This window comes from Streptopelia decaocto (assembly GCF_964273445.1).
Source record: "Streptopelia decaocto genome assembly, chromosome: 1".
NCBI lineage: Eukaryota > Metazoa > Chordata > Aves > Columbiformes > Columbidae > Streptopelia > Streptopelia decaocto.
In genome coordinates, this window is record NC_138663.1 from 23,947,448 (window position 1) to 23,963,305 (window position 15,858).

At 40.5% G+C, this 15,858-nt stretch overlaps 1 protein-coding gene across 1 annotated transcript in view; it reads right to left on the bottom strand.

Moving 5' to 3' along the window:
* Window positions 1-1,775: 1,775 nt before the first annotated feature.
* LOC309444438 (ADP-ribosylation factor-like protein 8B) overlaps window positions 1,776-15,858 on the bottom strand; it is a 31,965-nt gene continuing 17,882 nt past the window's right edge. The window contains exons 3-7 of the mRNA XM_082062247.1: window positions 12,790-12,863; window positions 12,332-12,425; window positions 10,157-10,224; window positions 5,961-6,031; window positions 1,776-2,161 (exon numbers count right to left, since the gene is read on the bottom strand). Coding sequence (XP_081918373.1) covers window positions 2,112-2,161; window positions 5,961-6,031; window positions 10,157-10,224; window positions 12,332-12,425; window positions 12,790-12,863 — 357 coding nt within the window. The 3' untranslated portion in view covers window positions 1,776-2,111. The remainder of the gene's footprint in view (window positions 2,162-5,960; window positions 6,032-10,156; window positions 10,225-12,331; window positions 12,426-12,789; window positions 12,864-15,858) is intronic.

Consider the following 15,858-nt stretch of genomic DNA (forward strand, 5'->3'; position numbering starts at 1 on the left):
AACCTTCTGCCTCCACAGGTTGTCTTTAGCTTGGATTGGTACTTGGTGACATATTCAGCACATAGAGGGAGATGATAACTTCTTTAGTCATCTCCCAAGGAAAAACTACATTGAAAAAAGCAGGAGAAGGACAGGAGTCAGCACCACTTTTCTCACCAGTGCTGTCTTGGAAAACTGGCTGGTTCCAATCAACCTGCACAGAGGTTTCTTCCATCCCCACAAACCCACTGCAGCAACAGAGCAAGAGTGGTCCAGACTAAGAAGTGATGCAGTAAGATTTGATATGGAGCTCCTATGCCAGAAGTAAGACCTTGCAAGCCATGATAGTAGGTTGGAAGGATGAGGCACGACCATCAAAAAGCACAACTACCAGAAGAATACTGAGACCACAGTTACAGAAATGGCTTTTCTCTCACATCGTATGCATAGTGACTGCAATTCCAACAGCTCTGCTACTTTAAAAGTCCATGAGCAACAACAGTGTTCAAAATTCATCACTTTAGCCATCTAATGCTGTTTTTTCAGCATACAAAATGTCACTGGATGGATTACATTTCAGATTGTGGAAGGTCATTTCCAACATCCCATTTCAGGAACATCCACCATTTACTTATTTACTGAGAACTCAGCACTTAACACATACTTAAATTATTTTCATGTAACCATAGAAAAATGAGTCCCCTGGCCAGACTTCTGCATGTGATACTGCAAACGTTTATGAGTAAGTGCAATAACCTGACTATCATGCTTTTAGTAGCATTCCTGTGACACTCGAGAAAGATTTTATGAATTCTGTGCAGTATGTTTTATGCAGCTTATCAGGGCCACTACCCTAAAAGCATCCTCAAAACGACATGATGCTGTTTTTATAGTTCATGCAAGAACTGTATAAATGACTTACAACTTTTTTAATACTATAGCAATCAGTCCATTTATCACATCTTTAGACCAGCATCCCAGAACTTCTGCCTCCTAGATCTACAAGTGTCCTTCAACCATTTGGCCACTGAGCATCTACCTTGTAAAAGTTTGAAGTCTATCTACTATTTCTTCAGATGGAGTCTCCATATTTGATACAATTTCCAAACTCACAGAAGAATTCCCATCAGAGTGCTTCTAAGTGAAGTACTCAGAAGTAGCAGGTATCTGTAAGATGTTAGCAAAGCATCAAAATTTTAAGAAGTGAATTGCCCCTTCAATCTCTTTCAAAAGAACTAATACTTCTTCAAAGCCCAGCTGTATTAGGCTGCATACTTGAAAATACTGCAAGGTTCAGGAATGGGAAGAGTAGTTCAGAAACACTGTGAAAGTTATTTCATATACAATTAAAATGCTTAAGAAATCCAGGAATTTGGAGGGTAACAATGTCAGAAAAGATGCAAATGATCTCACCTGATCTCCCTCTTTATTTCATTCTCTGTTTAAGAGAGAAAAACATCCACTGCAATTCTACAATCTAGATTCCAATCCCAATCAAGGATGACAGGACTGTCTAGAATTTGTTTTATTTTTCAGTTCCCAAAGAATATTAATATGAAAAATGTACATCAGTGACTGGAAAATCTAGATAACTACAGATACACGACTTTGGAAATAACTTCTCACCAATCAGAGTATTTGAAAGTGTTCTGATTAACAGCATTTTGTTCAAATAAGATGCTTTTAATTATGGTTTTAATTGGTTATTGATACTTAACCACAGGTGCTTGTAGGGAAAATATACTGGATGAATGATTACATAATACATTCAAATAAACCCCAGTCATATCTGTTTCCACTGTGCAGTTTATTCAGTTTCAAATTAGAAAAAAATTACTAAGGATCTGACAATTCACATGCATGAACTCAAACATTTCTGCCCAAAAAAGTATTGTTTTCTGTCATACTTGTATTAAGGCGTTCAGGAATTTTACCTAGGCAGATAAATATCTGGATTTCTAAAAAAAGAACAAAAATAGAGAGACAAGCTATAACTCAGTTTTACTTCTGTTAACAAATACGACCAAAGTGAGTCCTGGTAGTACACAGTTGCATTCTTTATCTTTTCAGTTGTGTAAAGCTGATACAAGTCAAAGTGATTGGGAAAGAGTTATCTTCAGCAAAAGTTTTCTTCAACAGTGTCTTGACTTGGAGTGCTGAATAAGCCATTGTAATGTTATGTCTGCCAAGACAGATAAAAGAAAATTAACATCTCAACAGCCTGCTTGCAGAGTGTAAAAGGACTACAGAACACCAGCAGGTTAACACAAACTAAAAAAAACCAAAAACAATAAACAAAACAAAACACCCAAAAAACCCCACACAAACAAAATCCAGAAAACACAGGCCTTCATTTACACTTAATTAAACACTCAGTACTTAAAACTCCTGGTAGGGTTTTTTCTGTTGTTTTTGTTAGTTTTAAAATTATGTGTATTTTGTGTTTATGAAAGATGATGACTGACATTAAGTTCTCTAAGCCACGGATGAAGAACTGTTGGAAAAAGCAAAGATTTAAGATGTCCATGAAACGGACTGTAAAATCCAGACTAGAATGAAAAGCAGTATGAGAACAGAAAAGCAGAAAGGCAGAAATACTCAGCCAGAAGGAAGGAGAAGGCAAACATCAGACAAGGCATTAAGAAGCCATTTACGTAGGTTGCAAGAGTCCAAGGTCTCTGAAAGACATGCAACACTGGACTAAAATTTAATAGCTGAAATTGGTACCCCTCCTGACACAACCTAATGCATTGGGCTGAAAACTGCAGCAGTTCACAAACTGATTCATGAGCAGATTAGATGTTTTTGCCTCAAGGTAGTAACATCTGTCAGGGAGGAAGGAAGGATGTCAGGGGGCAGCAACAGCTCCAGCCCTCAAATTAAGATTTGTTGCCACATCTGCTCTAAGTTTAAGACAGCACTCCATGAATATCCTGGCAGACCAGCTCAGACACTGAGACCACAGACAAAAGCATTGTGCAGCATCTAAAACAAAGCTAATAACTATGTACTTCTACAGTTTCTCAGGACACAGAAACTGCCAGCCTTACACCTACACCTCCTGATGAGACCAGTTAGCCAGGCTGCAGCTTGCACTGAAAAATTAATCATCTCATTCAACTGCACTGACATCAATCAAAAATGCAGAGGAAGAAGACAGCTCCCAGTCTGCTCCTTAACAGCCTAGTAGTTTCATCACTTTAATAAGCTAAATAGATTTTCATTATAGTTTTTCATTATATTTTTCAGTCCTTTGATCTCCTTAGGTTCTTGCCCAACCTCTTTTCAGTTTCTCAAGGTCTTCCTCAAATATGGCACACACTGCTCCAGTAATGCCTGCACAGTTCCAAACACACGTGATTTATGCAGTCTGCTCCCATTTGTTATTTCTTTTGGCAAATATTCAGGAACCAGTTCAGCCTTTCTAGGCACAATATTACACTGGAAGATACTTGCCTGATTCTCAGTTAGGATTTGAGTCATTTTCATCAACACTCCCAGGACTTACACAAGTAAGTGATCTACATGGTTCCACAGTAGTGATTGTTCTTTTCATGACTTTCCCATTTGCACGTGTGGCAGAATGCAGCCCCCCTCTTTCCCCTTGCCCCCCTTCAGTTTGGAAGGAGTGGGCGCATCTCCCTCTTTCTCTGGTACTTGAGGCTAACAGCTTCTTTTGTGTGGCCCAGAGCACACCACCCATGCCCATTAGGAGAAGGGAGTGCCGAGCCGCTGGGCACCCACAGGCAATGTGGGGGATGTTTGGAAGGCTTCAGGGGCACCCACAGTCAGTGTGGGGGGTGCAGAGAAGCTTCTAGAGTGACTCCAGTCAGGTCTGATTAGATAAAAAACGGGACTCTCGTCGGTGACTCCGCCCATTGTGCGGGTCCCTCGGAGCACGAGCTTGGCCCCTGCCGCCGGGAGCCACAGCCCCCCCCGCTCCCCGGGATGGAGACTCCACTTGCCCTGCCGCCACGTGTGTAAGTAAAACTTCTCGCAGGATTGCGAGCATATTTATACTTTCCGTGCACATTTGCACATGTATTTCCCGTGCACATTTGCACGGGTACTTTAAATTAATCCTCGCACAGTCGCGAGTGGCCGCTGAGAGCCCCTCGCACAACCGCGAGTGTATTTTCCTCCCGTGCTTCCATATAAGCACGTGTAGGATTCCGTGCACACTGGCACGTGTAAGTAAATTATTTCCTCGCACAATTGCGAGTGTATTATAAATTTACCCTCGCGGAATCGCGAGTGCACACTTCCCGTACTCACTACGAGTACGTGCATCTCTTTTAAAAAAAAATAATCCTGCACCGTGTTTGGCAAGTGTGTGCTTCCCCGGGACCCAGGGCCGGCTCCGGCATTGTTCTGGTGCAGTCACGTGTATGCACACTGTGGACCGCCTGTTGTATTAGTTGCTGCCCCTTCAAATTATTTCCTCAACTGATATCCGAACCTGTATTTAAGTCACTTGTGGAGTGCAAGAACCCTGTTTCTCACTGGTTTAATAAAAGTTGTTGTGGACTCTTTTGTCCCTTAAATTAACCTCGGGGTGCCTCCGTGTAATATTTCGTGACAGCACGTTAGTAAGCTTTTTTTAGGTACTTTTCTCCTCTAAACCACTCATATAAGTGAGCCAGGATCAAAACCTATTTTCTCCAGGATCCTTTCAGAAATTAAATTATTTTTATCAGTTTCTAGTCACAATACCACTTTTGAGGTCCTCTGCTGCAGTCTTGCCAGTCTGATGAGAATCAAGCACTGCATTTCTAAAACCTCAGCTTCACTGCCCTTCACCTATGCAGATAATCCTGTGTGGTCCTCCTCAGTCCTTATATCCCAAAGTCTAACCTTCTCTACTGTAACAGTACATTCTGTGTATTTCCCTTATTCAGAGATAACTGGTGCACCCCAAGCTGCAGCAAATCTGGGTGTGGCCTCCTTCAAACCAATGTCCCCAAATGGTGTACACCATTTCCAAGAGAAGTCCTCACTGCCCAACATGTCCCTGCGTACACCTGAAATCGCCCACCGTTTTCTGAAGCCTGGGTGTCATGGTATAGCCTCCTCACGACATCTAACACCTGGTCCTCTCTGCCTAGGATGGAGATTTCCCCTGCTGCTGAGAGAAACTGGCTTTCCTCCCATTCCCGCTCCCATGGTCTCTCATTTAGCTGAGCTGCCCGGCTTTTCTAATGAGTCTGGCTCCCTCAAGAAGCAGCTATAAATATCCACCCAGGCTGGATCCCTTCCATCCAGCACCACTTGTCTCAGCAGTGTGCAGGGAAGGGCGGCACAGAGGCAGCATGTCCCCAGGCAACCGCTGCTGCTGGCTCAGCCCGTCCTTCACCCCTTTCTCCTGCCTTGTGGAGGGAAGGGGAGAGCATGACAGAGGAGAGGGACAGGAAAGTGGAAGAAAGGGGGGAGAGGAAAGGTCAAAAAGCAAAGGCAGATGGAAGACAACTTCACAGAGCTTTCACAGGTCCTCACTGACTTCAGGATACAGCCTTGGAGTCTCCAGAAGAACAAAAGCACCAGTCCCTCAGTTTGAGGAACACCACCATACAGCCACACGTGTAAGGCCTGCTTTCAAAGTAAAATCATGGATGGAGTAAAATACCACAATTTTTTAAGTACCACCTAATAATTGGAAGGCCTTCATATCCAGTTACTATTTTGTCAAAAGTAACACATTTTTTGTGAGGGATTCAATGACTTTGGGCTTTAAATACGCTCCATGGCTCCAGTCAAATTAGTTTCTTAGCTTCTCATGGAACTAAATAATTCTACAAGTGACTTTTAAATTATGTGTAATTCTATGTTAAAAAAAAACCACAACTGCATGAAATATTTGCAGTAAAATCCTTCCAACTGAGATTTTCAGTTATATATTTGAGTTAGGTATTAAAATATCATTAACATTTTTAACATCTGATCCAAAGTATACACTGATGATGCTGTAAGAAAAAGCAGCTTACCGATGTTATCCTTCTCCTTACAGGAAATAGAATAGCAGCAGATTTCTCTGTCTTGAATAGCTGAAAGGTTTCTACAGAAACAAAAATAATAAAATAAGTAGTTTTATCATGCTGTTAAAACTCACAACAGAAATTTCCATCAAATTATATGTTTTCTGCTTTTTACTCAGTGGGTTCAATTCTATCCTCAGATATTAAATTTTTAAAATATGCTACTGCACACAAAACCCCCACATTTCTTAAACTATAAAGATTAAAAGGTTGTAAAGTCATCTCACAAAAATTCAAATTTGTCATTAAGTCAGTATAATAGTGAATAATAAAAACACAGAAACCCATGAGCTGAAAATAATACTTTGCAGAGGCAACCAAGTAACATTACCATGTCTCAGCATTCACTTTTCACTCTTTTCATCTAGAATTCAGAGTTTTTACCTCTAATAACTCTTATAATCAAATAACAGCACTCAAATTATCAAACCATTAATCTTCAGGATGTTTATTATATCATACTTAATTATATCAGATCTGATTCCTAGTGAAAGGATGCCTCTACATTTAGGAAGAAACTAATTCTTGATTAACTTCTTTCTCTTCCTGCAAATTTCCCTATTGCCCTCAGAGTTTCTGAGCACTTTGTTATTTTTTTTTTTGTTATTTTTTCATTTATTTATCCTCACACAAGTGACACAGACACACAGGAAACACATGATGTTCCTGGAGCAGATGTGGAGTGGAGGCATCAAGGAAAGAGTCTTGAGATTACACAAGAGACTCTAATAAACAAGAGAACTAAATAGTGACCCTCCTTGGACTTCAAGAGAGCAGACTTGGCCTCTTCAGGGATCTGCTTGGTAGAGTCTCATGGTATAAGGCCCCGTAGCAAAGAAGAGCAAAGAAAGCTGGTTAATATTCAAGCATCACCTCCAGGCTCAAGAGCAGCCCATCTTAATGGGCCTGGATAAAAAGCCAGGAAGCATAAGTGGGGCAAAACCCAAAAGCAAAAACAAAGTGTACAGAAAGTGGAAGCAGGGACAGGTAACCTGGAGGAATACTGAAACTGTCCAGGCATGCGCAGGACAGCCAAAGCCCAACCGAAGTTTGATTTCCTGAGGGATGTCAAAAGCAACAAGAAAGGCTTCTGTAAGTACATAACCGACAAATGGAAATCAAGAGAAAATGTGGGCCCACTGCTCAATGAGACTGGGGACCTGGTTATACAGGATATGGAAAAGGCAGAAGTACGGAAGGCCACCTTTGCTGGCAAGATTAGCCTTCAGGAATCCCAGGCACCAGAGACCAGCAGGAAAGTCTGGAGCAAGGAAGCTGTACCTGTGACAGAAGAGGATCAGGTCAACATAAACTGGACATAGAAAAGTCCGTGAGTCCTGGTGGGATGCACCTACAAGTCCTGAGGGAACTGGCTGATGTCTTTGTGAAGCCACTCTCGATAACCTTTGAACAATAATGGCAACTGGGAGAGGTGCCTGAAGAATGGAGGAAAGCAAATCTCACTCAGGTCTTCAGAAAAAGCAGGAAGGAAGACCCAGGGTACTACATGACAGTCAGACTCACCTTGATCCCTGAAGGTGATGAACCAACTAATCCTGGAAACCACTTCCAGGCACATGACAGACAAGAAGGTAATCAGGAGCAGTCAGCATGGATTCACAAAGGGGAAATCATGCTTGAACAACTCGATAACCTTCTACAATGAAATCTATAGCTTAGCAGATGAGGGGAGAGCAATGGATATTGTATACCTTGACTTCAGTAAGGCTTTTGACACTGTCTATCGTAATATCCTCATAGATGAGCTGTAGAAGTATGGGTTGGATGAGCAGACAGTGAGGTGGACTGAAAACTCATCGACTAGTCAGGCCCAGAGCGTGGCAATCAGTGACACCAAGGCTGGCTGGAGGCCAGTAACTAGCGGAGTACCCCATGGATCAACACTGGGCCCAATCCTCTTTAGCATCTTCATCAGTCATCTGGGTGATGGGGCAGAGTGCACCCTCAGCAACTTTGTTGATGACACAAAACTGGGTGGAGTAGCCAATACATGTGCTGCCATCCAAAGAGACCTCCACAGGCTGACGAAATGGGCTGACAGGAACCTCATGCAGATCAACAAGGGGAAGGGCAAAGTCCTGTTCTTGGGGAGCAAGAATCCCAGGCACCAGTATATATCAGACACATGGTGTGAACTGTGGAGTTGTCATATGCAGGGATAGGAGTTGGACTCGATGACACTTGTGGGTCTCTTCCAACTCAGGACATTCTATGACTCTATGAAAGCAGTTTTGCAGAAAAGGACTTGGGGGTTCTCGTGGACACCAAGCTGAACAAGACCTAGCAATGTGGCAAAAAAAGCCAATTGTATTCTGGGCTGCATTAGGAGGTGGTGTCAGCAGGTCAAGGAAGGTGATCCTTCCCCTCTACTCAGCACTGGTAAAGCCACACCTGGAGTTCTAGTCCAGCTCTTAGCTCTCTAGTCCAAGAGGGACATGAAGCTCTTGGAGAGAGTCCAGTGAAGTCCCACTAAAATCATTAAGGGACTTGAACACCTCATATATGAAGAAAGGCTGAGAGAGCCGGGACTGTTTACCCTAGAGAAGAAAAGGCTCAGGGGGGATCTTATTAATGTGAACAAAGATCTGAAGGCAGGCTGCACAAAAAATGGAACCCAGTGACAGGAAAAACAGTAATAAGCACAAACTGAAACAAAGGAAGCCCCCTCTGAACATAAAGAAACACTTTTTACCTCTGAGGGTGACTGAGCGCTAGCAAGGGTTACCCAGAGAGGTTGCAGAGTCTCCATCCTTGGAGATATTCAAAAGTCGTCTAGTCCAGGGCAATCAGCTCTAGGTGGCTCTGCTTGAGCAAGTGGTGGACAAGATGAGCTCCAGAGGTTCCTTCCAACCTCAGCCACTGTGTTTTTCCAAAGTTACAGTTTATTTGCTTATCTTTGGATCATGATTCTATACTGCAACTTCACTTGACTCCCCACTGATTAAAATTATGTGATTTGAGACAAAGAATCCTCTTCTGCAAAATTAGTGCTAAACTGGCCATTTTTACAAAATTGTACATTTCCTTTACAATTGCCCTTACAATGCATCAATTTAAGTCAGTTTCAGTAATTCATAAGTATATGCTTTGGATACATGCCAAAAATATCTGAATTGCTTGAATTTACAGACAGTAGTTGTCTTAGTTTTGTAAGAAACAAGTTTCTCTTTTAGTGAATTTTGCCTGTCAGCTAAAGCTTTCATATTAGCTGCATTTTCCTGGAAAATCAGATACATCTTTTGGTAATCACAGCAATGGAATGTGAGGTTATCAATAAGGATTGATGCACATCTCACGAGAGAGGCAACGAGAAAGAGGTGACCAAGAAACTGACCAACAGAGTATAACATCCCATTCACGTGAATACTTCATATAAAAGTGGGAGATCACAAGGATCTCATCCCTTTTTCTTTATGGCCAACATTAGGAGAGGACCTTGCTAGTCGTCCCTGCAAACTGAGGCCTAGTGACAGACTGAATCCAGCTCCAGTTGGCTGCAGAGTCCAGTCCAGGACTTCAGGTGCCGGCTCTGCAGTTGCTGTGACTTTGAAGATTGTTTTTGTATATTTTGTATTATTTTCTCTATTCTTATTAGTAGCATTAGTAAAACATCTTTAATTTTTCCAACTCTCTTCTCTCTGTCCTTCTTTCCCTCCCAATCACCTGTCATAGTGGGAAGGGGGGAGAGGGAGGGACTAACAGAGGAAGCAGGGGGAGAGGGAGTTACCAATACATCTGCCACTGTTTTATTGTCACCCCGCAATCAAAATCTCAACAGTAGTGTGGAACAGTTCTGTTCTATTGCCATTCAAGCATTAAACTGCCACTACAATGTATTCTGACAAGTGTGAGCTTATTACTTTCTATAGCGGTTGTATCTTCAGTGGTGGAAAAACAGGATTATCTGAAACAACCTTATACAACCGAAACAAAAATCAAGAGAGGTTCAAATCTACTGCAGTTATCAGCCTAGATCGCTATTTCAACTGCCAGCAGAGCTCAGAGTATCTGAGAACGTAAAATGAAATCTGTTATAGCTGGTTGTTGCCATAGACTACCAATGATTTTCTCTCACATATCAAATTTCACAGTGTCTCAGTTTTTTACACAGGCCAGCTACTTACAGTTTCTCAATTAACTGCTTTTCATCCAGTGCACCTGGGAGGTCTCTTTTATTTCCAAGGACTAAGACCTGAAATAAATATTCATGTTAAATTCAGGAGCAATAAAAGTTTGGTTTTGTCTCTGACTGTTTCTTGGCATTATTTTGAATCTTGCAGCTAAGTACTCAGAACACAACAGCAGCCATATTCAAAATGGCCAATGACTGTGGGAGCATCATGAAAATCCTGCTCCTAGTCAGGATCAGATATTGGATGCACACCCTCTGAAAACTGGATCAAATTATTTCTGAGTGTATCAGTATCGGAAGTCTCCTCTGGAAGTGAATCTTCCCATTCTGGATGTCATTATGGGATGGTGTCAGACTGCATGCAACTAAATCTGGAGGAGAACATGGTGCTCTCAAGCCACCAGTGGACACCCAATTCACAGGTCCAGAATAATGTTCATCAAAACCAGGGCCCCTGCAGTACAGGCTGAGTCCTCAAGCCTCAGACGTGATTCTCTCTACGGTTTTGCTCCCCTGCTTGCTAACATTGACATACTAAACAGCCAGGCATCCAAACCATATGTGACCCAAGGACCAGCCAAATGACTGATTCCTCTCCCTCCACGTTGAGCATCCATTGTAGGAATCAGAAAGGCAGCAATTAGGAATTAAGTCTGAGAAACACAGAAAATTTACTGACTAGATGCTGGAACTTAATGAGTTTCTACCCAAGACTTCAGGCTTCAAGTATAAATTAAGGTCAGATAAATGGGTTGAGCACCTTCTAAGATAAAGTAAGCAATGGAAGGTTTTTCTAATTATGGTTGCATTATTGTTCTCCAGATGTGTTACCATTCTGAGTCAAGACTGCCCCATTATTTCCCATGAACCTCGAACACATTAAAACCCATTACTTGCAGTCTCAGATTAATAAAGCTACCTTAAAATCTATAACGCCAAAGCCTGAGTACAATAAATTGAAGGAAGTTCAATGCTAGTTACTACTTATGAAAAAAGAAGTAAGTAAAAAGTGCATTACTGCACCTTGGAAATTACTGTGCTGGTCAGGCTGGGCAATTGGAATGTGATATTAAAACATAGAAAAGGAACGCAATTTAATTAAATAATTCTGAAGTTATGAGAGATCTGTCATTTCAGGAAGGAAAAGTGATAAGTATAACAGCACGTGAAGACAGTACAAAGGGCAGAAAATGTCACTTGCCATGAATAGCATGACTAGATTTCTGTGGGATTTGTTCAATAGGTATGGAACACATAAGAACACAACAATAACAGCAAACCTTATAAAAACAGATGGAAAGTCACTGGAAAAATTCTCCTTCAAAAATGGATGGGTGAGAACTTTATTTTCACAATGTTTTTGTGTTGGCTGACTGTCTACTCATCCTCAGATGACTCTGATCACTTGCACTGCCCAAGTGTCCAAATATTTGCTTACACAAAAGGCACCAAGCAAGAGCCATCAAGTTGTAACTTCTTCCCGATTTGTATGAACACCTGCTTGGTGTTGTCAGCATCAAAGATCAGTGCCAACCTGATGGACTTCTACTAGGTCTACATTGTCAGATGATAACATTTAATTAAATAACATTAGTCTGTACATCCATAATTCCTCACTAGAATTTCAGCAGAATATACTATTCTTTGACACTTCCTACTGGAGAACAGATGCATATTTGCATTTTTTCCACATAGCTTAGTTTGAAAAACTAAGAAGTTGAGAAAAAGTCAGGACGCTTAAAAGTCAAGTTCATCCACAATCTCTGGAAGCAGAAGCCACTATTTGACGTTAGCATCTGCCAGCCTTCAGAAAGACACATCTTGCGTGCCTTAAGATACTGCCAGAAACATATCTGGGTCACTGGTTCAAACCCAGCCAACAAGGGGACTGACTGGAAGTAATGACTGTCTGATAATGCCACACGTGAAAATGAATTTTTTCCAAATATATTCTGACCTTTAGATGAGAAAACGTGCAAACACACTGGAGCACTGATAAGATGCTGAGTCCTCTGAAAAAATGTCACAACAGCTTTTGAAGCACACCCAATGTGTCAGGGCTGCATCGTGTATAAGCTAGTACTTTCAAGAGTTCAGAGGAATCAATTCATGAGGATTTAGGCTACATCGTCTACATTCAGGCAAGAATAATAATCAAAATACTTACTGGAATTCCATGCAATTGTGGCTTATCTATCAAACTGTGTAGCTCATTCCTTGAAGCTTCTACTTTTTCTAAGTCGGCTGCATCCACCATGTAACTGCAATGGGAATATAGTTACTTAGGTTATTGTCCATTACTTGCAGAAAGTTGCACTAAAACATCTAAAATGTGAAAAATGTGTTCACATTGACAACAGCATTAGAACGGTCCTGAGTCGTGTAAGTCCTGCATTTATTAATGCAGGAAATAAATAATTAAATACGGCCTGTGGGGGGGAAATTACCCAGAACATGAAATTACTTATATATCTGGGTTGCTGCTTGTATAAAACACAGTACTTTTATCGTAATATTGTGTTGGGTCTTCTTATGTGATGGAGGTGGACAGGAAGAAAGGCATATCTATATTAATAATATATATTTTAAAATACACTTTGTATGGGCGTACACAAGAAAACTTACACAACGGCATTGACTCCTCTACAATAACGCTCCCACATGCTGCGAAATCTTGGCTGCCCTCCAATGTCCCATACCTGCAAAAGTAACAACACCCCAATTCCAAAATGTTTTTGAATTACACAGTACTAACAGAACAGAAGAACACTTACATGCAGCATGCTGCTTGTATTGACAATGCCTAAATGTAGGCAGGTTTTTTTAAGTGATTGCCCTCAAGAGACTGGTGGTCTCAGCCCCTTCCAGTCAATGGGAGGGGAACAAGCGTATTCAGAGCAGGTCAGTCCTGTGACATTAACAGCTACAAATGTCCATGTGGACAATAGTACCCTTTCCCACTCACTGCAAGACAAGTCTTACTCGGATATGAAGGCGAACTCTTGCAAATACACAATATGAACTCCAGAAAGAATAGCATCATACAAAGTTGTATTTTTTATAGGGCTAGGGAGACCCGAGTTAAGAACACATCACGCCTTTCACAGGATGAAGACAGATGTTAAGTAAATAAGGAGTTGGCCGGAGAGCAGCCTGATTGCACGTAAAGGCTGACACAAGCTAGGGAGCTCAGATACCTCCCCAGCTCTCGCATTTGTTCATCAAATGTGCTTTAAAAGACACAGGGATTAACTGATCAAAACCAGAAAGGACAGAGTAGTGTAGGGTAGGCCTGAAGAGATTAATCAGTGAATCTTAAGGAAAGGAAACTCAGATTCTACTTGGGATTTTATAAAGCTCCAATCCTGCAAATACTTATGCATGCTATTAGTGTCTAGCAATCCCACAGAATTCCTTATTGTTACATGGCTAGCACAGTATTTTTCTGTACAGGAGTTATTTATTCTGCTGTGTTTGCACCAATTCAGTATTTTTGGTGGATGACAATAATCTTGTTCCAAAATTTCTTCCAAGATCAAAACACCAGGGAAAGGACCTAAATCATGCAGGCAAGGGCTGTGTGATGACAGAGCTGTTGCAGCTACATCCAAAGACAGCTGTGAGTGATACACCTATTAAAATAGTGATGAACACCAAAAAACAAAAGGAATTGACCTGTTCCTATGTCAAGGGCAAAGAGAAGTAACTTTTTCTTATTTTAATCAGATTTAACTATCAAATGCATGTACCATATAGCAGACCTAGGAGGCATATCCATTATAGCACAAACTAAATTTGGAAGTAACATACACAGAAGCAACATTTTCTTAAGAGTTGTCTTCATATTTATACTTCATAAATCAAAACATATTAAACCTGCTGGGGCAACAAAGACTTGCACAAAACAGTGAGACTTAGTAGACTCTTGGGATACAGCCTTTTTCAGCTCATGTGGACTACTCTTTTAATTTCACAATCCATAAATAATATTGATGTATCAGTTTCTCTGTCATTTCCCACACCTTATGTTCATATTTTAGAAAGAATTATTTCCCAATTCACCATTAAAATAATTCCCTGATTAATACCTTACCGTTCCTTCCGGCATAAAATTAACATAGCACCTAAATGCGGACTGCCTTTGATCCCTTTTATAAGATCACTAATTTTACATATGAAAGAGAGTTGAGTGAACTTCTGACCATGAACTGGGTATCAATTACTATCTGCACTGACATTTGATGTGCTGTTTCAGAAGTCTGAATAAAACAAAACTTTAATTTTAAAAGCTTGAAAGAAATAACTACACAGTTCAGTATTACAGTTAGATGACAAACCTCACACCAACACTAATTATTCCAATAACTCATCAGACCTCGAAAGTATCAGTAACCATCTGGTGCACATCTGTGTGTGTGTGTCTGGAGAAAGAAACTAAATTATTTTCTTGGTGGATCAGAGAATAAAGAAGGGGAAAGAAGACAGGGAAGGCCAGTAGTAAGATTAGATTTTTGGAGACCGACAGTGATTATTCCTGGTAGACACAGAAAATCTACAAGATGATATAGCCTGGACTAATCATAAAATAAATAATACAAGATAAAACAATACTGGGTTTATGCTTGTTAAACAATATACTATATTAAACTGCACTGCAGAACAAGCAGCGTTACCATTAGGAGAAAAAGTCACCTTGAAACAATGGAAAGATAAGTCATTTCCAGTCAGTTTCCCTAATAAGGCTGAAAGCTATTCATTGAAGTACATTACATGAGGGACACAAGATAGAATACGTATTTTTAATAGTGTTTGGGAACCAAGTTTATGTCAGTATAGTAAGTTAAAATTATCTGAAACAGGGAAAGAAAGAAAATAAATAAATAGAAATCTTCAACTCTTTGCCTATGATATTTAACCGGTGCTAGCAGTAACTTTCTAATAGCCTTTCCTATTTTGAATAGCCAATGACAGAGTTAACTACTTTATTCAAAACAGAAATCTCTGCCCCAAACCTTTCCCACTGTATATGACTGAGCTGACAAAACTCTGAGAATACAAGATGCACCCAGAAAAGAAAGGGGAGAGTTCTTAGTGTTAAAGAAGTTGTCTTGCATGGGTCTCACATGTTTTGTACATCACTTATTTTTGTATCCCAATATTTAATGTACAGACAAAAAGTATATTCTGTGTGTGAACTAGGAGAGGCAGAAGGCTTCAGCTTAACTGCAGAATATACAGCTAGCTGTAAAAAGATGTTTATTTTGTCTGGGTGTTTTTAAAAAGAGACTGGACTTCCAATTGCTCCCATGGCTTTCATTGGTCCTTCAGGAATAAAGTTTTAATAATATTTAAGAGGTAATTTTATCCCATGCTTGTAGGTCTGCACTCTCATAAAATAATGTAATAATTTGTAAACTAGATGAATCACCATCATCATTTACCATAGTGCTTATACTTACCTGTTAAATCAAAACCTTCTTAAAACAGGAACCTCTCTGGATATGTGTCTTGTTCAATTTCTCCATGTGGATCTAAGGCTCCTTCTTAAGATTGCAGCTATCAGCTGTGTTTAAGGAGCAAATCTTTTTCTTTTGCACAGCGAAAATGCAGCTGGTGAACAGGTTCAAAAGTTTTTGAAAGCTTCCAGTTACAGGAAGGTTCATTTAACACTATTGTTGTGTTTCTTTTAATTAG